A 27,330-nucleotide genomic window follows, 5' to 3' on the forward strand; every position below is an offset into this window, starting at 1 on the left:
TGGCTATATTTTTGAAATAAAACATTTACCCCGCCCCCCCCAAAAAAAGCTTTTCATAGCTAGAAGAAAAATGGGTTTTCATCCTCCACTCCAGAAAAGATTCAATAGAAAAACTTTTCGCATTTTAAGTTGGATATCAAGAAGATGACCATACCTTTGATGATATGATTCTGTTGTCTGCAAATTTCTGGGGAGTGTAATGGCCATGTTGGGGAAACCGATTTGCAACATAAATAGTTCGAGTTTCACTGTGATTTGGTGGGTCAAAACCCTAAAAAGAGAAAAACGGAGAGGAAAAAGATCAGAACATAACTGAAATGTATAAGTGTACAGTTTTAACAGCATATTTACATAACAGATACATTTTGGTTCTCTGAAGCAGATCACCACAGCTATACAGATTACATAGTACATACCCTTAAATTACAGTTCCAACTAAAAACTAAATCAAAGGCTAACCTAACCACACAGGTACTATTTTCTCTCTATTGTTAAAGAGAAAGCCAAAACAGATTTCTTTGAAGTTTTTGCTATTTGATAATATTAAGTTTACTGAATGGGGAAGCACAAATATAAAAGAGGCATTGTCCGTGCTACCATAGGTACAAGTGCTCAAACCAGGTTTCAATGTACATTCCACAGTGGAAAGCCTGTCAGAAGGCACTCTTTTGTGGAAGAACACACAATACAATGCAGCCCCTTGCTGCCATGATTAAATGGCCTATGCCACCGGTCACCATCACGAAAGTCACTGAATTATGCCTAACTCAGAACAGCAATCTTTTTAGGCAGACCGGAAAATATCTGAAAGAATTACAATGTTGCTAATTATTTACAAACTAGAAGGTATATATAGCAAAATGTTGCAATGACCTGCTAGAATCTTTTACCACAAGGATGCATCGTTAGAAGTCACCAATTTATCAATGTGTGATGTACTGTTGGAGATATCTATGGAATAAGCCTAAAACACCCAGCACATCTATTAAATAACACAGTTTGATTAGCTTTTTAAAGTATGTCAGTTCAATTCGTAAAACAATCTATAGGTATTAGAGGTGCAAGGGAGAAGTGCTCAGCCTTGGTATCTAGGCTGGGAAGTATAACAAAAGAGGAATGGTTTCCTAAATAGGAAACCCGCGTCCCCTGCACACTATCTATAAGGCCAGGGCCTGTATGTTTGTTCGTATTTGAGGGTAGGTCTGTGTCTGTAGACTCCAATGTTGGGGCTACATCTCAGTCCTTCCTCTTTCTAAATGACGTTTATGTTAGGATTTAGACATTAATGACCTCATAATTACAAGGTAGTATTCTTGAGAAAGCACAATTAGTATTTTGACAACTTTTGAATTATAGAAAACAAATATTTTTATTGTACAATTGGTGCAATTGGCCCAACACGTTTCGAGTTTGTATTACTCTTCAGATCTGGAGATATCTATGGAGCCACAATTAATGCAGGGAGTTAATTCCCTTCACAATCAAGAGTGCCACACCAATAACTCAATTCATCAGATTTTTAACTTGTCCTACTTCCGACTCATTTCACACCAATATCAGCCCCCACCCCTGTGCAATAGATAAGCTAAGAATCGGGCCGGAGTGCAGAAAGAATACAGATTATTTAGTAGAAAAAATAAATATCGCACAAGAATGATCAATCACTAGACTCGCCACCTTACTCTGTGGCACTAACTTCAATGCAAACAAGTTGAACACCATTCACTTTTGAAATTCACAAAAATATCCAAAACACATGTATATTTTCAATCCTGTACGCCGATATAAAAAAAAGAAAACACACAGGTTGAATAAGTGATTCTAAGTGATCCGACCAAAAGTTTGCACCTTTCTCATGCGAACACACTTACATACTACAGGGGCTGCAGGGTTTACCCCGCAACACCCCGCTCACTATACCTTATAGTGCGGGCGAAACCCTGCAGCCCTTGTTTTTTTTCAATGTAATGACCCCTTTTCCTTTACCACCCTTCAGTGGAAAATCTCCCTTCAATTCGGAGTCTCTTTCACACTCTCAGTAGATGGTGTGCCTTTTCAATCAGTTGTTTATCCTTTGTGTAACCCGGAATACACTTTTCTTCCCCACACAAGCCCAGTGATTCAGTTCATCATGTAGGAGAGTGTGTATGGGCACATTTATTCAACATCCCAAACCTGCCCGAGAACAAACTGCGAAAGTCACACTGAGAAAAGTGTGCTGCCCTTCATGCTCCGGAGAGCAGAACATCAGTAGTCCTGTTTTGATTAGCCAACACACATATACACACACACTAAGCATAACCATGTGCCTCTTAAATAGGCCCAGCATCACTTTGTCTACAGGTTTTTCTAACTAAACAGGAGTGTTTACATTGCTGAATACATGATCGCAATTATTTTTACATTAGCTGAATGCCCTACACGTAGGCTTTGAGATTTAGCCATTCTCCCAGCATGAAAATCTCCCGCATCACCCCACGGCAGAAAGCAGCAGTCAGACATTTGCTTAAGGGCACACATTCCAAAGTTGCAAGATTTACTCGGCCACAGGCCAGATACCGCGCAGGAACTGATTAGATCGACAGGGGAGCAAAAAGCTTTCCCACAGTTTAGTTTTCATAGTGAGATCATGAAAGCGCAACATAAAATGATACTAGACTCTGGAAGTTTAAAGACAAGACACTGTAGCCGGATTGATCAGATCATGTAGGTTTTGCTGAGTTCCCACAGGCATGTTGCAGAGAAAATATAAACATTTGTGTTCCTAGGCAGAACAATCAAAAGTAACTAAATGAAGGTCAGGAGTTGAGCAGCTAGGCACGAAAAAGCAGGTTTATAGATATAGAATGATTGCAGCACAACGCTGCCACATATAGGGTTAATAGCACTTGCAGAGCTTGTTAGGCAAACAGCTATCCAGAGAAACCATTATTAACAGCTCAGTCCTAATTAAGAAGTAGTAAACACATATTTACACATAGCTCACATCACATGAATGCAGCAGTGATGCAGACAACTCATCTTGCATAAGCACCTTTGCCTATATAATAGAATTACATAGGAAGTAATTAATTGGTATAGCTGCCCACACATTGTACACTGCCTGAATGTATTAGCAAAATAGAGACACTTTTTTATGGCAATATGCACTGCACGAACACATTCGCATTTGAGGCATTGTGAATGAGCAGAATTTGTCAAGCATATGCACACAAGGTCAGTATTTCAACAAGATTAACTCATGTAGGAAGGACATGCAAGTAATCTTTCCACCAAGCAAAGTTGAAAATTACCTGATAATATACAGAACTTAAATGCTATTATTTTGTGTTACACTGTCACATCTCATAATAATGATGGGTCAAAAACTCTGTGCTTACTTACTCCAAATTTACTCCTCCTGGAATAGCCAATAGAAGACCTAGTTGGACTCTTATATGTATTACCACTCACCATCCAATCATGGAGCGCGAGAACGAAGGTGACTTCATTAGAAATTAGCTAACCTGCATGGACGTCACTATTACATGCTCGGAATAGGACAATGAAAGTGTGTAATGTATGGAATCATTTTACAAAGGTAGCGGGCGCCCCTCTCTCGCAAGAACAGACATGATAACCTGTTCAGTGGTTATGAACAGGTTATCAGGCCTTGTTCTGTCGAGAGAGGGGCGCCCGCTACCTTTACAAACTAAATTTCAAGGAACCTGGGATTGGTAACCCTAGGTCTCCTGGGGGCAACCAGACGTGGTCTCCCTCTCACTGTGCTTAGAGAGGCATCAGCTTCACCTCACTGATGATCCCCAACAAGGGTGAAACACGTGTATGGGGTTGCTGGTGGTACTCTCGTTCAGGTTGGAATTGCCATTGCATTTCGGTGCTGGACTGCCCCTGGGCAGGACAAAGACTGATATGCAAATGGATATTTCCCATCTGTGAAAGGCACAGTGAGTAAAAGCAGTGGCTGCGAACTCTCAAGTGGTTAATAACCACTGAACAGGTTATCAGGCCTTGTTCTGTCGAGAGAGGGGCGCCCACTACCTTTACAAACTTAATGTATGGAATCATGTATACTGTAATTCATGCCAACAAATCACTGTTGAAGCAATGTGAAACAAAGTGTTGCTTTTGCTTTCTGTAATAACGATTTTATTCATTTCTAGATTTCTAGAGCGCGCGAAGCCCAAGGGCATCAAGGCGCTGAGACTTAAATACATTTACACAGAAGGAACACATCTAGGTTACACATTCAAAATGTACCTGCTGACTTAGAAACAGCGGATAACAACAGTTGCAATGTCTAGGGCTATGTATACCTAGGGTTTGTCCTAGTGGAGGTGGGGGTGTCACTGTGGGTGCTGCGAGCTGAGAGGCAAGGGGGCTGTTGTGTAAAGTCAGATCTGAATAATAGAGTTTTTAGGTTTTTCCTGAATGACCAGAGAGATGTGTCATTTCTTAGTTGTGTACGGAGGGTGTTCCACAATTGTGCTGCCATTACCAGAAAGCTAGAACCTCCCGCTTTCTGCCTTCTATATCTAGGTGTGATAAGCAGGTTGGTAAAGGATGACCGAGTGGGTCTGTTAGATTGGGTTTTGCTGATCAGGTTGCTAAAATAAATTGGGGCATTAAATTGAGATACATTTGTGTGTGAGCATGAGAATTTTAAATTTGATCCTGTCATGGACTGGGAGCCAATGGATGTTTTGCCTGATAGATGAAATGTGTTCGTGGAGAGGAATGTTCAGTGCCGCTCTAATGGCATTATTTTGTACAGTTTGAAGTTTTTGATATTTCTGGTACTAGTTCCAGCAAATAGAGTTACAATAATCAATCCTGGAGAATATCAAAGCTCTAGCCAGCGTGATGAAGTTGTCTGTAGAAAGGAAAGGTCTGCTAGCTCTTATCAATTTAGCCGTATAGGCAGCAGAGGAGACTATGGAGTTGACCTGTCTATTTAAAGTGAGTCAATATAGACCCCAAGAATTTTGTTGGCGACTGCGATAGTATTGCCATTGATATTGAATGATTTGTACCCTAGTGGGAGATTGCTGAGCTTAGATTTATTACCGATCAGGATTAACTTGGTCTTGTCGTCATTAAGACACAATTCGTTGATAGCCATTCAAGCCTGGATTGCCAGGTAGATTTTGTTTTAATTTTTGGAGTCTGTCATAACAACCAGTGATCGGTCTCGAGTATTTGAGTATCATCCGCATAGTTTGTATACGCTTTTGAGTATCATCCGCATAGTTTGTATACGCGATACCCATTTTATCTAACTCGTTGAAAAGGAGCTTTGTAAATACATTGTATAGGGTAGGCGACACACAGGATCCTTGCGGTACGCCACAGGTCACCAGTGCAGCGGGGGTGGGAGGGGCTGCTGCGGTATCACAGAAGACCCTCAGTCAAATTCGAAAGAAAGGATTTGATCCATTTGATGACTTCATGAGAGAAGTGGGCCTCTGTTTCAAGGTGTTGGCACAGAATATCGTGATTGATCAGGTCAAATGCTGCAGAGAGGTCTAGCCAGAGAAGGATACAGAGGTCACCTTCATCTTTATGTTGGTCCATTTGCGTTTGAGTTTAGAAGGGCAGTTTCTGTTCCATGGCCTGGTCTGAATCCTGATCGTCTTAGGCTCAAAAGATTATTGCGTTCCAGGAATTTTTGGATCTGCAGATATGCTGCACGATCAGTGATTTTTAGTAAAAAAGGAACTTGTGATGGGACAGAAGTTAGTTGGGATGTTAGAGTCTAATGTGTGTTTTCTCAGCAATGGTAAAACCCAGGTTGCTTTTAGATCTTTCGGTACTATATCAGTGGCAAACTAGCTATTGATAAGGCTGGTAACGAAGGGCGCAAATTCAATCGCACATTCAGGTTGCAGGGCAGGTGTCGCCTTTGCATCTAGACAGTTAATAATATTCATGGTGTCTGAAGTAGACAGTGGGGTGAAGGCACATTTGTTAACCTTGAGGAATTCTGTTGAGGGAAGTGTAGATGGGAGGGTGGAGTTCAGGTTAAGTTTGGATGTTTTTAGTACTACTTTTTGCTGTAGTAATGAGATTTTGTCTGAATATTGGAGCACCATTGTTCATCTTTGATAGTATGGTCTGGGGTAGGTGCTGGTGATTCCAGTTCACAGAGAATGGTTCTCTGGTATTAGACTGGGCATTCAAACTTCTTTGGTTGTAGATTTCACTCTTTGCTTTATTAATTTCCTTTCTATAATTATTGGCTAGAGTCTGATTCTCTGGTGTTGGAGACTTGAGCCAGTTGTTTTCTGCAGACCTTTTGGTTGCACGCATGATATGGAGCTCAGGGGTAAACCAAGAATTAATATGTGCTGTAGGTTTGGCTTATTAACTTTTTAAAGGGGCAACTTTTTCAACAGCCGCAAGCATGACATTGCATTGGCTGACCAAAGCCGGTGGGTCATTGTCGGAATAAATCAGCAGTGATATCATGTTATCTCAGTTGATATTTTTTCATACTTCTGGATGAAGCCGTGGGTGCTATTGGGGGATGTTTTGCAGTTTTAGTGATAAGAGTTGCGGTGAAGCTTATGGTATTATGATCTGACCAAAGTGTAGGAGTGTTACAAAGGATGTTGGTGACGCAGTTAGTGTCAGCTATCCAGTCCAAGCTGCCTCCTTTTTCATGGGTGGGGGAACACATTCTTTGTGTGAAAACTTGAGCTATCATGGAATTGGCCAGGGGGCCTGCATGCGTATCCTGTGGGTTGTTCAAACCTAAGTTGAAGTCGCCTAGTATGATGGCTTTAGAGTGGGGTTTCATGCTATGTGCCAGAAGAGAGGTGATGTCTTCTTCAAATGTAGAGATAGCGCCTGGGGGCCTATAGACGATATGTAGTGTGAATGCAGGTATGTGCAAGAGATTTTTAGTGTGATGACTTCACCTGCAGAGAAGGGGGCTTCGGTCGAGGTTTTTATGTTCAAGGCTTTCTTTGCTAGTAAGGCTACTCCACCTCCTTTTGTTTTAATTCTATTATTCCTGAAGATGGAGTAACCCTCTGGAATAGCTAGGGAAAGTTGAGAGCCGGAGGCTGTGTGGAGCCACGTTTCCATGACTGCTATGAAGTCTGGGTCATTAGTTTTAATGACATCACCAATGTCCAGGGCATGGGCAGTGATGGATCTGGCATTGATGAGCGCACCTTTTTAGTTGTCGGGTTTCATTGGCATTGGCTGGGGTCTTGGTAAGCGGGTAAGGATATGTGAGGTATTTTGGTTTATCAACTGACGTGTGTGACTTTGGTTGAGTTGGGAAGGGGGTGGTAGCTTCTTTAGTGAAGCCTGGGTTGTTATTGAGGTGGAGCGCTAACGCTGCAACTGGATAATTATGAGTCTTAGGCTTTTGAGCATTGTGGATGACTGGCATTTGTGTCTTGGTGAGCCGTTGGGAATGGCATAGGTAGGAACACGAGGATAGTCCAAGTCTTATAGTGAGTCCAGCAATGGGACATGAAGGCAGTAATGGGGTGGTAGTTTGAGTCATGTGGCAGGGGTTTCTGTGGAGAGAGGGCAAGAGTCGAGTTGACTGTGGAGGCATGGGAATGTCTTTGGGCTGTCCGCGCAGATAGACGGTATAATCTGGCAAGTCCGTCTAGAGGAAGTGTGATTAGGGGGCGGAAATTGAGGCGAGTGTATGGCCTCGCTATGTCCTGGGTGGGGGAGGAGTTATTAGGTGAAGAGGGGGTGGCTGGGAAGGGCGCAGTTGTGTTAAGGAAGGGAGTGGGGCATGAGATGGGATGGTGACAGGCACACCGTAAATGGGCTAGGACCTTTCCTAGCAGGATGTAGGCGCCTGCTGTGCAAGGCAAATTCTTTATGGTTGAAATATCCCTTAAGGGACTCGGATGTGTAGGTTTCTCCAGATGATAGTTAGATTGGGCTAGCAACTGCAGTACTGGGAACATCCACACCAGAGTGAGACCTGACATAGCAATGGCGCGAGTGGTCAATACGGCACAGTGGAGCAATCAGATAGGGTGGCCAGTAGACTAAGCAGTGCTACTGATGTGACCAAGTTCAGATAAAAGGGTCTAGCATGTCAAGGACGGCTATGTGTGTTAGCCCTATGAAAATACAATATTCAGTGACTGCAACAGTATAGCAAGGACAATTGGATACAGAAAAAATAGGTGCAACACCATTCAGAGACTGCTACCATATAACAGGAGCAGCTGTAAGCAATGTAGCAGCAACAGCTCGATGTGGAGTCAATAGGTGCAACAACATTCAGAGACTGCTACGGTAAGGCAAGGACAACTAGATGCAAAAACAATGGGTGCAGCATTAGAAGGGAGGCAGCTAGGTGCAAAATTTAGTTATTGCCTGGATGAGTAAAGAGAAGCTGCAAAATAAAAGGTGTATACATATTCTGAGGCAACAGAAGTGATTAGTTCAGTGACCGGCGGGAAACAACCAGTGAGTGCAGCAGAGATGGGTTATAGCTAGATGCAAAGTTCAAAAGCGTGTCTAGTAGGTAAGGGATACCGCTTTATAGGTATAATGTATCATACATAATATGAGAAAAGGGGCACATGAAGATATACAGTGTTAAGCAGGGACAACACAGTTTGCCGTTGCAAGCGTACTGTGATACAATAATTGGCAAATTGAGACTAAAAGATACATGAGTTACAGCAGCGTACACAACGCAAATGAAAGTACAAGTAAAGTACAATTGTCTAAATTTAGAACGGAGTACTCGGGCTGCAGAGCAGTGATGGAGGAGGCAAAGCTCTGTATCCGAGGACGCGCGTCATGGGTTACAGTGTCACGTATGGCTAAGATTCAGAAGATTACAGACATTCACTGGGGGGGAGGGGCAGTTTCTCATTTGTTGGCGTGGCACCAGGCTGCAAGAAGGAGCAAAGGTGTACTTACATTGTTAGTTAGGGGGCTGTGTCAAATACTAGAGACACACTTAATCTTGTCGGGCAGAGTAGGTGGCCCATGGCTCCTAAGGTTAAGACAGGCACAGACAGGCTCTGGCCTTGAGTAGAGGGCCTTTGGGACAGGGGTCCGGCTCGCGCCTTCTGGTCGAGTCGAAAGTAGATTGGTGTGGCCTATCACCACGCAGGGCTCAGCTGAGCAAGTTGCCTAGCAACCCATAAACAAAAAAAGGCGATATAAACAAAAGAGACGGTCTAACCATGCACTCACTCAACTAGAATTTGAATGTCTATTGGATGTTTCACTGCCTAGGCAGTTATTGCATTAAGTTTTTGTTTTTCTTGCATCTTGGACATTGCATTTTTGTTTCTTTGGATTATTTTATTGTCATCAGAAGGTACTTGCCATACAATCATTCAGAAGCCCCTCTGCTTTAAAGCATGATCTGCAGAATTTTGCACAATTGAGAATTTCATTTTTTTTAAATGCACCCCTCCCTTTTAGGTAACTGTTGGGGATGGCAAAATAATCTAGTGATACCCAATTGCTTTAAAGGACTATATCTTTATCAGCGCTGGGAGAGGGATCTGAGATTTCGAACTTCCCAGAGCTCGCACCAGAGTTCTTTGACTATGTGAGAATTACATGAATTATTAAATAATCAGAAAACCCTAGGGATCTACTCCTGGATACGCGCCCCCTGAATATCTATTTAGGGGCAGACAATCATTCAAATAGAACCCCACTAATACTTTTGTTCTGTTGGACACGTTTGCTCACTTAGAATTTCTCTGGGTTTGATGGCCAGGAAAAGTCACCAAGGCTCCTGGATCATCTTTGGGGAAGAATAGGGATTTGGTTAACCAGCCTCCCCAGGTTCAGTCATGGAGCCTAGGACTCCAGAATCAACCCTTTTTTTGCCTCTTCACGTTCCCTCCAGATTTTAGGGTTTCTGCTGGTCTAATCCACCTCTTTCTGCCTTTCTTCCAATTATATTATAGAGCTCCCGTCAGCTAAGACAGCTCAGATCCTTTCAGACAGCTAATAATTTTGGACAGAGTCATTTTAGTCAGCTCTTCATGCTGCACAGACAATCCTCATTTTGGCAAGAGACCCCTTTCCCCCCCATTGTGCTTCTCCTTTAAAACCTGAATATCTAAATTATCAGGTGCCAGCTTATTGGCTCATTATTCGGATTGGGCATCTATTTTGCCCTCCCCCTTAATGCCTTGACTCTTCCTGCAGATTGGTCCTGAGGTTTCTAAGCTTCATTTCTGGGAGGTATAACTCCACCCATCTGCAACCCTTTGGTTTGTAGTCCGTGTGCATATTTAACCTTTGGTCAGGCGCCTGGGCCAAGCAAGTCAGCGCCAGTCCACGCTTGACGTGCTTAATCTCATCGGTTCTCTGCAAAATTCCATTTGTTGGCCTCAGAACCATGCATTTCCTTTTTGATCAACGCCATACATCATAGCCTTAGGAAATATCATCTACTTTGAAGGACCAGAGTTTAACTAGGCAAGCGAATGGCAACAAATACATGAATATGTATGCTGGTGATCTCAGAGAATGCTACAAAAGTTCATTCAATACTGTTACAGGGGGAGAAAGCGCTGGTAGTAGTCTTGCAAAGGACACTGTCTCACAGCATGCCCTGCTGAATGTGAGAATTGACACGGACAATTAGGCCCCCTCCCCATCCAAGAATTTGCCATTAGCGCATGAGGAATATATTGAAGTCCTTTTCCAGCCTTAAAACACCTATTGAAATGGAAAATATCTCCCCCACGAACATAAACATGGAACATATAATTACATGCCCCACAGAGCCATGCTCTTTAAATGGTCCTACATTAAAAATCTCAGTTTTAAATACCTGCTCCTGAAAGTCTGCCATTGATATTAATGAGCATATAATACATAAAGTCGATATCATGGCTATTACCAAGACATAGCTTAAAGATTCAAGCGGACCCATCATCGATTTAACACCAAAAGGCTATACATTTCTTGGGCAAAATAGAGACGCTGGGGTTGGCGGGGGAGTCATGCTTATTGTTAGAGAAGGTTTAATAAAATGTAGAACCCCCTGCAAACTGTGAGGACTGTGAGATATTGCATCTAAAAACCACTTCCTCCCCTGTACACTGCACCAATGTGATCCTGATTTACCGCCCCCCCCAAAGAGATGCCAAATTTTAATTAAGATCTTATGAGCACCCCAGTAGGTCTCAATAAACCTAACTCATCCATCTTATTGATGGGAGACATCAATATATGGAGAGGAAATGAGAACGACAAAGAAGCTCTTTATTTGAAATACAATTTCAAAAATAATAGGGCACCCATGCATATTAAGGGAACTGTTTTGGATTGGGTTGTCTCAAAGAAGCTACAGATTACCCCTACCATTAATTACTGAGCCTTGTATCTGGTACCATCATTTTTAATGAATTTTCAGATTGCATCGTCAGAAAAACAGCCTTTGCAATGTAAAGCATTTAAGAGCATTACTAGTAGAAACATTTTTTACAAGACATTATGTAAAAATCCTCCGATCTGGATCCTCCCCAGATTTTTGCAGCAATGTTTATTGAAGACCTAGAGGCTATGCTGAATGTCATAGCACCCGTGAAGACTACGTTAGTCAGGGATAAGCCTAACCTTCATAATTGGTTTTCACACAAATTATTCAAACTTAAACAAGAGAAGCGGAAGGTAGAACGCTGCTGGGTTAAAAATAAAACGAAAAATTACTTCAATGGTGAGATCGAAAACTCGGGTAACAATATAAAAAAGCTTTTTGAAATCCTGAGAAGCCTTGAAAAATATCAACTGAAATCTGATTTGCCCTGTCCTACTACAGAGGATTATAAATATATATGCAGCAAGCATAATTGCCAAATCATATGAGAAGATTGTTTTGGAATTGGCTTTACATGCATCATCCGAACAAACCTTAAAAACTGCCATGGTGAACGGTCCCTGGTTTAGTTTTTCACCTGTCCTTATTTCAGATATGGAAAAGACTTTAAAGAAAATGCACCCTACATCATGCCCAGGTGATATTCTTGCATCAAAAATCTTTTAAAAGAATTGTACTCTTTTCGCACCTTTTTTAACACGCTTTACCAATACTACATTCCATCACAAATCCATCCCAGATTGTGTGAAAAATGAAGCCGTTACGCCTCTGCTGAAAAAAGTAGGACTGGACCCAAAAGACGTAAATAATTTTAGACCAATTACTAATGTCCCATTTCTTTTTGGATAAAATAGCCACGGTAGATTATCTGGATCAGGCAAACATATTGCATCCCGGACAGTCCAGTATTGGATCCAATCATGGGACCGAAAGCACGCTGCTGGATCTCCAGACCCACATGTTGGATACTGTTGAGGAGAGTAGAGCAGGGCTGGTAATGTTGTTGAACCTCGTAGCAGCCTTTGACCTCTTGGATCACACAAAACTCTCGGCCGCACTATCTTCAGTGGGTAAATGTTTCCCCAAAACCATCAAACGGATTGAATGTTTAATTTCCAACAGAAAGTCCAGAGTTTGCTGGGAACAAGCCTTTCCAAACTATGACACCTCCACTTGTGAGGTACCTCAGGGTGCCTGCTTGTCCCCATCACTTTTTAATATTTATATGCGCCACCCCATGCAATATCCTTGACATGAAAATTCACGAACTATGCTGATAATACGCAGTTTCTGTTGGAATTGAGTGGCGACTACGTGAAAGATTCAAAATACTTACAAATTGGTCAAAGAATGAATGACAACAAACAGTCTTTGCCTTAATGGCGCATAACAAAATTAGATCCCTACATTTTTCAGTGTATGACCATTGTATAGATACCCAAAACAAAGTTAAGACCCTAGGTGTGACAACAGAAAGTTCACTTGCGGTGGATGCCCAGGTAGACAGTGTTAAGACTTTTTTTTTTTATTGCAGGCCGAACCAACAAAGAAACAGATGGCTGAACCTACATCTATTTGGAGAAAAGAAATGTGCCGTTTATGGAACTCCTAATATTTATATAATTACAGATGCTAATAGGGTTATATGGGGAATCGTACTTGGTCATTATCTCGTGAACCGTGACACCTACCAAAATGGTTCAAATAGTTCCAAAAGGCTTATGAAGACTTGTATCCAACGGTGCAACTCTCATAAAACACAATTAATAAGATACAATTCTAATGTCCCAGAAAGTCAGTCTGAAGGTGGTACCTTATTAAATTAGGTACTTGGATGTGATGATAGTTATACTTGTTGAATGGTCACCAAAATCTGCCATTCGCACCTGCAAACACGTGTCCACATATGAGACAGTATGCTACGTCCGGCATGTTCAGACCAATTCAAAAGTTTATAGTTTGGAAAAAGTAGTAATGTTGTAGATTTCTGAAGTTCATAACTGAAGTGTTCAGAAGATTTATTTGATTTATTTACATGTTTATCACGTGCCGTAGTCTGGAGGCACCAGGGCGCACATTAAGACAAGAAACAAAAGCAGAACAAACAGCAACGGGAAGGAGACTTCTGCCAAAAGAAAATTCATTAAATAAGAAAGTGTTCAATCGTTTCCGAAAAAGTAAGGAAACATTTCTCCTTACGCAGATAGCTGGAAGTCTGTTCCAGGCCTCAGCAGCTTGAACAGGAAAGGACCGTCCTTTCCCTCTTGCTCTCTTCACCTTTGGGCACAGGAGCCGGAAGGTGTCCGTAGATCTAGTCGTTCTTCTTTGAGTTTGTAAGTTGAGGCTATCCTTGAGGTTAGGTAGGGGCGGTACCATGTAAACATCTGTGTGTTATGGTGTTCATCTTGAAGAGAATTTGGGATAGCACTGGTAGCCAATGCAATCTCTCCTGGCCGGAGTAATGTGCTTCCTTCTGAGCATACTCTTAATGAAACGTACAGCATCATTTTGGAGCACCTGGAGTTCTTGAATATTGTTTTTATTGTCCGCGCCTAGGAGTATGCTACAGCCAACTGAAAGAAATTTCAGTACCATCTTAAATTGTTGAGACTTGTCAAGCCATTTGTGACAAACTAAACATTAGTTCAGGCTATTATAATGGCTAGATTGGATTACTGTAGCATAAGGGCAATGGAGGCGTCCCACGCTAATGCGTGAGCAAGTGGTTTGTTTTCGTGCTGAACGTATGAAGGGGGCCCAAACGATTTGTCATACCCACACAGCTTGTAACCACACACTTCTGGCTGACCTCTAGCCAATGACTTTTTCGATAGTACAGCCGCAATACACAATGGGTCCTTTAGACAGAGTTGAACGTTTTGTTATATTCTCTTGTAAGCGGTCTGCAGTGCTCTTATGCCACACAGAGAATGACCTTCGAGGCATCAGTAATCTCAGCTCATATTTTTGGACCATCTGACATTTTTCAAAATGTGTCTGAAAACGCCAGTTGTGTCTGGATTTAACAGTGTACAGGACAACCTCCATTCTGTAATTGAGGGGAAAAACAACCGATGCCTTGTGTAGCGTACACATTGTCATTGCTCGCCTCTGCTTTCCAGAGGATCAAACTACGTTTTAAATCAAATATTAATTCACTATGTGTTTCTTAACTGTATCTGGGTTAAGGCCACATCTACTCACCAGAGAGTAACATAATGAATGCCTCATTTCTACAGCATGATGTATGCGCATTAATACACCAGATCTAAAATGCAAGTACAGTAAAAGAACCAATGGTACCAGATAACAAAATATCCCATACAACAAAAGTGTCGGTATTCCAGATGACAGAGCCAGGGAACGAAATTCCAAATTAACAGTGCATCCTAGACTTTGCGATTTACCTGCATACTTCCATCAGGAATGCTCGGTTTTCAGAACTTTAATCCGACAGAATGCAGCGATTAATGACCAGGACAGCAGCCAGGACATAAAACGGTCTAGATAATTAAGTGCTGGCTATTAAGGCTAGTACTGTAGCTCCGTCCTTAAAACAGATGGCTTTAGCCGAATAGCAAAACAGAAGCTAAAGTAAACAAGAAGTCTTTCCAGCTGGAAAAATAATTTGCTGCATCAGGTTGCAACAAAAGTATCCCCTTAAGCTTTCAAATGGTATACAATATGCCACACTGAAGTTGTCCGTAACCAGTTAATGCTATAACTGTAATAAAAAGAGAGCTTCACCTTCTGTTGTATTGAATGTTGCTACAATACAATATCAAAAGTATGAAAATATATTCTGAAAAATTATTTCAAATGGTCAGCAAATCTTTTTCATGACCCCCACACAGTGATGTATATGCTAGAAGAATTGGTAGCCCGTTCGTTAAAAAACGTTTGGCGCTTGACACAACATTTTTATCGAAATGACATATGGAAATTCCCACCTCTTCTCAAAACTAATGCATTACCAAAAATCAGTGTTAAAAAAAATGAACGCAAGAGTTCACCATTTTTGTAACAAGGCCTACTAGCCCTGAGATATATATTAAAAAAAGGTACAAAAACATTAAAGAAAAGGGTGCATTTAGAAAACTCATGCCCCAATAAATTCGGCTAATCTACATTATGATTAGACATATCAGTGCATGGCTGATTGAATAAAATGCAGCCCAGTGTTATCACTACCTCCAAAGAGGTTTCAACTAATTATTTTTCTATCAGTTTGCCTTCTAATGTTTGCAACTGAGTGATTTGGTGCCCAAACATGCGCATGCGAGTGGTCGTAGCAAGCACCTCCAACTATTGTGTAGTCTTGGATATTAGGTGGAGCAAAGCCAAAATAGTGGCATTAGATTACAGCTAAGAGGGGGGTGAAATGTGAGGAGTGACACAAAGCTTGTAGGTTTTGTTTGGTAATTTACCCACCCATTGTCCTGGTAATCCCTGTGGCTATCCCTACCCACTACCTTACCCTCCCCCGTAGCTGCCCAAAACACATCCTCCTGGGATCTCTTTTTGGTAGCTCTACCAAGCAGAAGAAAACTGGGTGGCACCACACAGTTATCCACACACTCACACAATGCTCTCTCCAACGAGCTGCTATGTTCATTCAGGGAGTATTACTGTATACCATTCCCCAAAATTAGAACATTTGTGAATAGGTTGCTCCGTGAACAGGAGCAACTTGAAACATTGGCCTGCCAGTGTATTTCTAAGAACTCTGATGAGAGTTAAAGTCTTAACTGCAGCTGTGAATAGCTACTGTTTGAATAAAAATGACAACCAAGTGTGCCTTCAGCCACTTCATTTATATCGGTTCCTTGCACTGAAGTCGTGTTAAAAAAACACTCAACAAAACCAACCGTTTTTTGCTTTTGTAGAGGTAATATACGCATTGCAATTCTCTCTCTCCGACAGTGCTGTTGTAAAGTAAATAAATTCACGTGCGTCACCATCTTTCTATGCTATTTATTTTTCCATTTAACAGTCTGTCACATTATATTCCATCTCAAGATCTCTCTAGTCGTGTATTACTCTTTCTCTGCCTAGGTTTGCCACTTTACCTCTCTGCTGGTCTGTCTCAATACCCCTGTTTAACATCCGTTTTCCAATTTTCCCTCTGCGTCACTGCACCAACCGCAATCTATGTGGTACATTGTCATGGGGTACTGCTTAACCCATGGTAATATTGCACCAGGTTTCATTTTTATTCACACCGCTCCAACCCTCTTTAGCAACCCCACATCATGAGGACTGCTGGTCCACAAATGGTGTGGCACCTTTCCCAAATCCTCCTTCCAATATGGGGATGTATTTTTAATGATGAGCATGGTCTGTGGTACTTCGCTTTGCTCCATCGCTGTATGGCAAAGCACCCCAATTTCAAAGACCATCTCTCCGGTTTCTACAGTGTCTGAACAATTACTCGTCTGACACATCCCTTAACGATAAGGTCAGAACGATGCACAGAACAGTATGCCACTGTTACGCTCACCTGGTATCCACGGGGACCATGGGCGTAGGACATGGGGGGGAACAGGGGGGACAAATCCCACCCCCACAATTTTAAGTGGGGGGGGAATGTAAGGTCATTTCTCCCCCCAGAATATGTGTTCGGTGTGTCGTGCAGGGATCTATTTTTGAAGTGGGGCGAGGGGCTGCTTACTATGTAATCTGCCCTCTCCCCCCCGGCCCCCAAAGCATGGGGGCAATACCCTGGTGGCAGATGGGTGATCATCTGCTCCCAGGGAAGGGGGCAAAGATTTTTTTTAAAAACATAGTTTTGAGTGGGGTGGGTGCGGGTGGGACCACTAGCCACCAGGGATTTTTGCAAGGGGGGCGGCCCTCTCCCCCCCACCCTAAGTGGATGGGGGCACCTTATGTAGCCCTCCCTGGGGGCAGATTTCTGCCCCTAGGAAGGGGTACACGAGATGCCCTCCATCCATTTGGGATGAGGGGAGAGGCCACAGCAAATATTGGCAGAGCCACCCCATCCCCCCCAAGGCTGGGGCAGTACGTTTTGCCACCCCCCCTGGGGGCAGATGGTCACACACGTGTGTCATCTGCCCCTAGGGAAGGGCACAACAGAAATATATATATTATAACTTGTTTTGGGTTGGGGTGGGGGCCCACTAGACCACCAGGATTTTTTGTGTTTGAAAGGGGGGTGGCTCTCTCCCCCCACCCTAAGTGGATGGGGGCACCTTAGGTAGCCTTCCCTGGGGGCAGATATATGCCCCTAGGAAGGGGTACATGAGATGCCCCCATCCATTTGGTGTGGGGGGGGACACTGCAAATATTGGCAGAGCCACACCCCAAGCCTGGGGCAGTACGCCCCCCCGGGGGGCAGATGGCCACACACATGTGCCCATCTGCCCCTAGGAAAGGGGCAAAACAAAAATAAAACAAATTATAACTTGTTTTGGCAGGGTGTAGGGGGCCACTGAACCACCATGGATGTTTTTAGTGGAAAGAGGGGTGGCCCTACCCCCCACCCCAAATGGATTGGGGGCATCTCATGTAGCACTCCCTGGGGGCAGATTGCTAGCACAAGCTGCCCCTAGGAAAGAGGCAAAACAAAAATAAAAAAAATGATTAACTTGTTTTGGGTGGGTGTGGGGGTCACCAAACCACCATGGATGTTTTTAGTGGAAAGGGGGGTGCCCACGGGTGTCTTCTTTTTGGAAATGCATGGGGTTCTCTGTTTTCCTTGGTGGCTTCGACACCCTAGGCCCAAATCTGTAGGTTGTCCACATGAGCAAAATCTGCTTTGCCGAAATACTTGGGGTTATCAGTGGGTTAGCCTTTTTCCTTTGCGCCGAGGTAGGTGCATCCAGACACGTGAGGCACAGTTTTCGTCAGGACACCTGTGGGAACGCGGGAAGGTAGGACATCTGTTGGCGGCGTGTTTTGGTGGGTGGGCAGAGGGAAATGTCTCTGAAATTTGGTGGAAAAAAAAAAACACAATTTTCAGACATTTCACTCTGGCCACGCACTGAAACACGCCACCAACACATGTCCTACCATCCTGCGTTCCCACGGGTGTCCCGATGGAAACAGCACCTCACATGTGTGGGTGCACCTACCTGGGCGTAAAGGGAAAAGGCTAACCCACTGATAACATCAAGCCTTTCGGCAGAGCAGATTTTGCTCATGTGGACAACATACAGATTTGGGCCTAGGGTGTCAAAGCCACCAAGGAAAACAGGGAGCCGCATGCATTTCCAAAAAGAGGACACCTGTGGGAATCCACAGAGGTCTGACTTGCGCGAATCGCCCCAGAATGTATTACCCACAATCCCTGGCAAAGTCTGAAATTTGGTGAAAAAACTACCATTTTTAGACATTTCCCTCTTGCCACCCACCGAAACACGCCGCCAACACCACATGTCTTACCTTCCCGCATTCCCACAGGTGTCCCGACAAACGGTACCTCACTTTTGTGGGTGCACCTACCTGGGCAAACAGGGAAAAGGCTAAACCACTTGTAACCCCCAAAGGGTTTGGGGAAACAACCTACAGATTTGGGCCTAGGGTGTCGAAGCCACAAAGGAAAACAGGGTACCCCATGCATTTCTGAAAAGAAGACACATGTGGGAATCCACAGAGGTCTGACTTGCACGAATCGCCCCAGAATTTATTACCCACAATCCCAGACAAAGTGAAAATTGTGTTTTTTCCACTAAATTTCACACTTTGTCAGGGATTGTGGGTCATAAATTATGGGGCGATTCGCGCTAGTCAGAACTCTGTGGATTCCCAAGGGTGTCTTCTTTTCGGAAATGCATAGTGTTCCCCGTTTTCCTTCGTGGCTTCGACACCCTAGGCCCAAATCTGTAGGTTGCCTACATGAGCAAAACTCCTGAAAATCTGCTGTGCGAAAAGACTTGGGGTTACCAGTGTTTTAGCCTTTTCCCTTTGCACCCAGGTAGGTGCACCCACACATGTGAGTACCGTTTTCGTCGGGAAACCCGTGGAAACGCGGGAAGGTAGGCCATGTGTTGTTGGCTGCGTGTTTCGGTGGGTGACCAGAGTGAAATGTGCGGAAATTGTGTTTTTTTCTGTCATTTTCCCGATTTCCCCCCCCAAACTATGGAATCTTTCCCTACATAGTTGTTGCCTGACCTGCGCAAATCACCTCTTCCTAAACTTGGAATATTGTCTACTTTTCAGAAATGTATGCCTTTCTGGCTTCCCATTCAGCTTTCCTACCTTTTTCTTCCATTCCGTCCACGCATGTCCTATTGGACAAAAAACGCCAACATTGCCTATCTCTCACAAAACGGCTGATTAACATATCAAAATATGTTATTTTGGTTTCCACTCAATCTGTTCTTGGAAGCCTGGAAAATGGCGAATCCAGCACAGCAAACCATTTGTTCCTAGCTCTTAAAAAGGAAAACACCACAGGCTTCTTTGTACAACATTTTATTGCCATTTTCTGGAGAAAAAAAAAAGGTTCTCCTTTTTGGTTATTTTCTCTCACCCCCCTACAGCAAACTAGGATTCCTGGGTGGCGTTACGACCGCCTACATGTGGGAAAAAAGGGGCCAACTTTGGCAGAGATATCTCAGGTAACAAAGAAGTTACAAGGGATTGAATGGCGACATACCGAAATCACCAAAAAAGGCCTTGGCACTGGGGGGAAATACCCATGGCAGTTAAGGGATTAAGACGGTAAAGCCCCAGATGAGATCTCATTTGTAAGGTAGCTCAGTTAGTTAACTCTCCAAATGCAGATTGTGCACAGGAATATGTAACACCTGTGTTCAGCACCTGGCTTAATCCTCCGGTGGGATAATAGTCCGAGTGAATGCATTCAGCTTCCGATGCAACAGCATTTTCCAGGTCAATTGGTTCAGAAAAAGTGGTGGAAAACACCATTACCGTCGCTTTTTCCCATTGGCCAGATTTTCGTGCATTTTCTGGGTGGAGTTCGGGAGACGAGTGGACACGCCAGGAACCCCTGTATTTTCCGCTCCACCAGACAAATATGGTCTTAATGCCAGCATGGATTCTCATGCTGGAAATAAGGAAAGGGATTCCTCTGGGAGCTGCTTGGAAATGAAACCTGGTAAAAGCGGGTGGAATCCAGAGGAAGCCATTGTCAATTCTGCCAGCAATCGCTAATTGCGCAAGGTATTTACACTCTTCCAAAGTGGAAAAGCAATGTGATTTCACCTGCCTTTTATGCCAAAATCTTCCATTTTGTGGGGCAAAAAGTAAAAACGTGCGCCAATGGAAGCGGTCCACTCCATGCAGTTTACTTTGCGCCTGGATGCTTGGGGGTTTTGTGTGATGCTACACATGTAATAAATAAATAAATACATTTAACATGACCCCAGATAAATGCCAATTCGTGATCAGAATGGGTGAGCATGGCATGTCGCTGATAAGAGGGTGTCCTGTGCTTCTTGAGTGCATTGGCAAATGACCTTAATTGGCATCTCGCGTTAAGCAGGTGCTTAAACCCATCAGTGTGGATTGCGCAATAATAAGTCAGAGGTATTTCAAATGGCCAATTTCGCTTTTTGGGTGACATTGTCAAAGTGGGAGAATGTTGCCCAGCATGTGCCACTTTCTCTGCAGAGTAAATTGTGCCCACCCTGAGGAAGAAGTGTGAAAAACCCACAAGGACACTGTGCCCTGCTCTTTCTGTGTGTGTCTTCCCCACAGGGTGACAGATGCCGACTCAGACATGGGTAAGTCTCAGGTGGCAAGCTTGTACCCTAGTTGATGTGGCAAAGGATTCCAGACTTCTGAGGCTGATAACATTAGGAGCATTGAGTTACATGCCACCTGACAGGTTTGTGTGATAAAGTTGCAAAGCAGAGCTGTTAGTGGGCTAAAGCAGGAGGCATGTCTGCCCACCCTCAAAGGGTACGTTCAACCAAAAGTAATAGGCCCCCTCACCCCATCATGGTTGTAGGGGCCAGGCTCCAAACCAGGGCAAGAATGCCCTCCAATCATCCATGCCCACGAGTAGGGTACCCCTCGTGCTGCACGAACCCTGTTGAGCAACCCCTGTGCTTTCCAGGTGATACTAACGATATTTAAAGCCAGAAGTCTAAAAGGCAATCGCTTGATTGCAGCAGGAAATTAGCCCCTGGAGTGATCAAAATGTCTTAACCAAGTGTGACATCATCCCCTTCATTTATAAGCAATGTGTGTTTTCGCGTTTCTTCATCCACTGAATTACTGTTCGAAACAAAGGCAAGAGTTGTGTCTCTTGTGTAGGCATTAGGAAGGCAGTTGCCAGCCACTGGCATAATATGCCATGTTCTTCCAATATTGGCTAGCTGATGCCCTCTTATGGCCAGGTAGAACCATCATGGCAGTGACTGGCAAATGCCTTTCCCCTGCAGACAGAAAAGCAGAAATAAGAGGCCAATTCAAGACACGGAACAAATACAAGTTAAGACAGACTGCAACTGCCATTGCTGTGTTAGAGAGAATATGTTGAGTGTTCAGGCAAGGAGGTATGTATTAAGCAAGCAAGCAGTGAGACAAGGGTGAGGCAAAGAAAGGCCCGGGGGGCTCTTTCAATAATGTAACAGGGCAGAGGACCCATGCTCTGCTGGCCTAGTAACATATGAGAGAATCAAATAGATCAGGCTTTGCAGCAAATGTTAAACGAGAAAGGAACAGAGTCCAGCTCTGCATTCAGAATAACAAAGGCAAAGAAAGGCTAGGCTCTGAAGCCAGCATGAGAAGGAATAAGAGGGACCAGACACATCGTGAGAGGCTGGCCTGACCCTCGCAGGGGTGCTAGAGCACCACCCCCCTGGGTCCACATACACCCCACCTACTAGGCATCCCCCGGGTCCGACACATCCGGCAGCAACATCACACACCTGGTCCCTCTACTCCCATAACAGGGCTTACTCAGAGGTACAAACAAGATTTCCTCTTTCTTTGAAACCCCCATCTTTCCATTCCAAGAGACACACATGTCTCCTTGCCCCACACAAAAAAAAGCAACTTGCAGTTGGTAGAAAAGGCTGCAACTCCTTTATTTGGCAGGAGTCCATTTACAGGTGATCTGCCTCTTAACGAGCTAGCGTCCTAGCTGTGGCCCACTGGAAGTAATTGTCATTTCCTCTCTCTTACCATGAGCTCATAGTCAGATGAAAAATCCAGAAATGCAACATTTAAAAGGCATGTTCTTTGCTGTTGCATCCTTTAATTGTCTTCTGTTTTCTTTTCTTCGTTTCTCTTGTTTTATACAGTGATATTTGTAATTTAATACTTACTGCTATTTTAATTCCAATTTTGTGAAAAGTCGAGTTCTTGGACTAAAACACAATAAATAAATAAAGCAAAGTCCCCAAGATGTGCCCTGTCCCCCCCCCAGATTTTATGTGTCTCCTACGCCCCTGACGGGGACGCCACCCAGCCATGGTTGGATGATTTGCACTCTCGAACCCTCTCCCGGTCCCTTGGTAAGGCCTCTGGTTGAAGATGGGTCTTAATATTGTAAAAGGTGGATTCTCCGTCCTGCTCCTCGTGGCAGGGGTGCGTAGATGTGGGGGCGAGCAGCAACCAAGTTACTTCACTGGTGCAAGCCCCCCCTGTGGGAATCCAGGCCTGCTGTGATTCCGTAGGTTTGCTGCTTTGCAGTCTTTATATGCAGTTCTTATGTTCCTCTTAGTTTGAATAATAATGTCTTGCTTCTTTCCTTTTTTTTTAGGTATGGAAAGGTATTTTGGTGTCGTCATGCAGTTTGAAGATGAGCACGGGCCGGTGGGCAAAAGCGCGGTGCGTGCGATGCTGTCCGGTGAGTAATGCGCGATGCGCGGCCCTGTTTCACCTTTTATATTGCTAACCTGTGTCTTTTCTCTCCTTGCAGGATGCGATGTTCCTCGCAGAGCGCCATAATGTTCCAGCAATAATAATGACCAGGAGATGACTACCCAGGTCAGAATTGTGTGGCTTTCTTCATTCGGGAGGAAACGTGAGTAAACGCTTACTAATGCTGTCTTTCTTTCTCCTCTTTCCAAGTTATGGTATTCCAGGATGCATGCGGTGCTGGATGATGGAGTTTGTACCTTCAGATGAGTGGAACTGAAGTCGGCGATGGATTGAAGACAGGATACTGTTCCAGGTAAGTTTTGTAGTGTTCTTTCTCTCTCTGCAGGTCCTTGCTTTCAGGTAAACTGGCATCAAAGAACTGGACACAGTGAGCGTTACGCTGCCCAAAGCAGAATAACGCAAAGCATGTTCTGCTGTTTGGGTGCGGTTTAAATAGTCTCAGGTAAAGTAGTCCAGGTGAAATAGTCCCAGGCCTGCCACACCCAAAGTAGTCCAGGTGAAGTAGTCCCAGGCCTGCCACACCCAAAAGACTAGACCGCATAGCTCAGTTCGTTGTAACTGAGCTATCTGTGTGCCTCCATGTTGGCTGTAACCCCCCTCCCCCCCAAGGTAAATAGTCCCAAGTAAATAGTCCCATTCTAATGTTGGTCTTCATGATGGTTATGAGCCTGGCGCCAGGACTGACTCCAAGAGAGTCTTGGATAAGGTTTTAAGGCCTTTGACCTGGCCCTAACTGGAAGGCTGACTTGCCAGTGAGGGCCAGGGGCAAGGATCATGACAGCCATTCTCTGCCTTCATCTGTGCCTGAGATAACCATACTGCTCTTCTTATCACTACTGCCTCTAAAAGAATAGCGACTATAGTTCCTGGTGTTACTTCCTGCAGCACATCAGGCAAGAATAAAAACTCCATCAGTACCCGCCATGTCCAATTTCTGATCCCCGGACCCAACTCAACAAAACCATCACCCCATAAACAAACAAAGCTGAATGCACAGGAACCCCCCCCTAGTCACACGGTCATACAATAAGATTGCAAACACGCAGCTTCTCTTACCGGATACAAATCTGGAGTCAAGCATACTATACCTTCCTCCGTGAAAGCAATCAACATCTGTAGCTTACTCAGGAGGTCTCTTCCCAAAGGATTTGCTAGGGTATCTGTAAAATACAACAAAGGGGCGGATACATTTTGAGTACCTACCTTAATACGAAGATCTTCAGTATAGGGAACAGACAGGATAGCCTCTGAGAATCCCTGTGTCCATCGTTTTACCTCACAACGAGAACTCACCTTCCTTAATATAAGATTGTGTTGCCCATGTGTCGACCATCAATGAAAACGTTTGATCACCTACCTGCACAGCTATCGGGGGTTCTTCAACTGGATCAGTGGTAACAGAAAGGACTGGACACATCAGACACCCCTGTGGGCTGTCCAGCTCCTGTTACATACGAGCACCAGGGGAACGAAAAAGGACTCCCTCCAAAAATACCTGCTCCAGTATTGTGAGTAACCGTACTTGGGGCATCGGTGGGTTCTGTTCGAGCCGTCCCTGCTGCGATTGCACTGAGCCTGGGGCATATGGCAGGGTTAGGGATTGAATAAGCTGAGCTTCCATGTTGAGATACTGTGGTTATTCAGAACAATCTAGTGACACATGTCCCTACTTTCCACATGACCAAAACTTAATCCCATAGAACCCTCCATAATCATTTCCCATTGGCCCATTAAACCGAGGACCCATTTCTCCAAACCCGCCAAAAGAACGACCTCCTCGCAGAAATCCTCCCCTGCCCTTCAGAAACCCTCTCATTTGCCTTAGACCGGGAGCATACCCGTCCATCCAATCCCATGTCCTACCCGATTCACCTTTCCCTGTTGTCCCAATTGCCCCTGCTGTCCCTCCATAGAGTTTGCAATTACTGCTTCGCCAATTTTGTCTGCACAAGTTTAGCCTCTGCTTTTTGAGCCTGCTCTATACTCTCCTTCTCCTTTTCCTTTTCTGGCCTTCATTCCTAACACCTTATCTAAATCATGCTGGACTTCCTTAGGGAGTCCCTTTTTATCATGTGGTATGGTAAAAAAATTGCCACGCTCTGGTCCCACACTTCTCCTGTCACTGCCCTCGACATTCTCCTAAATCAACTGGATGTGTGTGGCAGGAGCATCCTCGAATTTCAATGATTTAGTTAAAATTGAATTTACATCTGGCATATCCGGATACATCATTTTCAGAGCCCCCTGAAAATGTGCCCTATAATGATTAAAAGCTGTTCTGTCATGGATATGCATATCTAACTGAACTCCAGGATACCCTGCTCTTTTCCAAAGCTCATCTGACCGCTCCCCCATCAGAGCCGCAAATGGGTTTTTCATATCTCTTATAGCCAACATGGCACGAGCGGTATGTTTCTCCAATGCATAAATCCACTTGCCCCTCCCTGCAGTGAGCAAAGGAAGTGTCTTCATCAAGTTGTTCCGGGCCATGAGTGAACATGAGACATAATATGCCATTCCATGGCCTTTCTCAAGTAACGGAAACTGAGTTACACCCGTTTCCCTGGGGCTTCCCTCATCTCTCCCCTACTACTTGTTACGGCAATGCGAGTACCCCAGCGCATCGCAAGTCTCCATGGTGTGCTTTCTATCGCCGCTACTGGAGCGGGAGATGGGGAGGCACTACGCCCTGTTCCCCCTGCTCAACCTCCCAATCCTCTTCCCCTTAATCTCCTGTTCCGACTACTACATCCCCTGACCCTTCTACAGGTACGGAAGCATACTCCCCATTACGATGGGGTGCCACCTGTCGTCCACCCTGCTCAACCCCAGTGCCTGCGGCATCATCCCTGTTCTCCATATTCACATGAACTGTTTTGATAACAGTTAGCCAATCTCGCAAAAACCTGCCCATGCTTCCACCTTCCTTAACCCTTACCAGTCTTCTACCTTCTTCCCATCTTCATCTGGCCAGTAAGACTGAGATCCTTCTCATTGGGACCCCTGCTCCCGGTTTCCCTCACTCACTCACTCACTCACTCAGGCCACCCTCCTTCCAGCTGCACCTGCTCAGAGGTATTCGACCTTTTCTCACTTTCCCCCAGAAGCAAACTGTCTACACAGCACTGGTTCTCGCTAGGCTGGACTATGACAACTGCCTCTTTCTCAATCTGCTTACTTCTACTCTTTGCCCCCTGCAACTAATCCAGAACAGAACTGCGAGACGTATCCTTGACCTCAAGCTCAGGGGCCGTATCTTTCCAGCCCTGAAATCTCTCCACTGGCTTCTGTTGGCCACAAGGATCAAGGTTAAGACCCTCTGCATCATCCACAAGGCTTTCTGGGGCCGCTGCCCACACTACATCCAAATCTCTATTCTGAAATACGTTCCTTCTAGAGCCCTTCGCTCAGCTACCTCCAACTTTCTGAGTGTCAGACGCTTCTCCAGGCAGAGACTGGGGGTGGGGGGGAATCTCATCTGCAGGTGCCTCCGTCTGGAATGGCCTCCCTGCCCTTCTCAGAGTTAAGCTGGACCACCTGAAGTTCCGGAAGCAGCTCAAGTCTCCCTCTTCTCCCTCTTGCGCTTTTGTCTGGTTCCCTCAGAATCTCACTTGGTAGTAGGCTCCTCCATGACCAGTCTTCCTTTGCACTGCCACCTGGCCTACTGTGCCCCCTGCAATCCCCTTGCCTCCTTGCACTTACCCAGAGCCGCATTGACCTGTCTGCACTTACTCAGAGCTATGCTGCCCTGATCTCGATCTCACCCCCCCTTTCCTCTCCCATGCACTTCTGGATGTCACACTTGCACGGACCGAATGACGCATGGCCTGGTAGGATCGTTTGTCTTGTCCTCCCATGTCTTGTGGCACCTCAAAACACTTGTGTACAGGTTTGTTATAAATGCCATATCATATCTTTAGCGGCTGTAGCAGCATTACCTCTTCCTCCTCTAGCCTCAGTGCTTCTTTCATGTTTTCCCAATCATGTCTCTACTGCTCTTCGCAGCCTATCCTGGTCAGGAAAAGGCCTAACCTCCTCCTCCCTTGTTCTAAATCCTTCATCCGCTCTTCTAGCCACCGGCCTCACTCTCACTTGTTCCTTCGCCCTTTGTCTGCTAATCTAGCAGACAGGGGAGTTAGTCCCTTCTCGCTCTTCATTTGCAGGTT

General features: G+C 44.5%; 1 protein-coding gene across 7 annotated transcripts in view; it reads right to left on the reverse strand.

The window, feature by feature from the left end:
* ATP11B (ATPase phospholipid transporting 11B (putative)) overlaps window positions 1-27,330 on the reverse strand; it is a 1,683,501-nt gene that overhangs the window by 1,578,121 nt on the left and 78,050 nt on the right. For all 7 annotated transcript variants that reach the window (XM_069618659.1, XM_069618656.1, XM_069618658.1 and 4 more), the window contains exon 2: window positions 155-271. In XM_069618659.1, coding sequence (XP_069474760.1) covers window positions 155-271 — 117 coding nt within the window. The remainder of the gene's footprint in view (window positions 1-154; window positions 272-27,330) is intronic.

The sequence above is a fragment of the Ambystoma mexicanum genome, chromosome 10 (genome assembly GCF_040938575.1).
Source record: "Ambystoma mexicanum isolate Mex_15411 chromosome 10, UKY_AmexF1_1, whole genome shotgun sequence".
NCBI lineage: Eukaryota > Metazoa > Chordata > Amphibia > Caudata > Ambystomatidae > Ambystoma > Ambystoma mexicanum.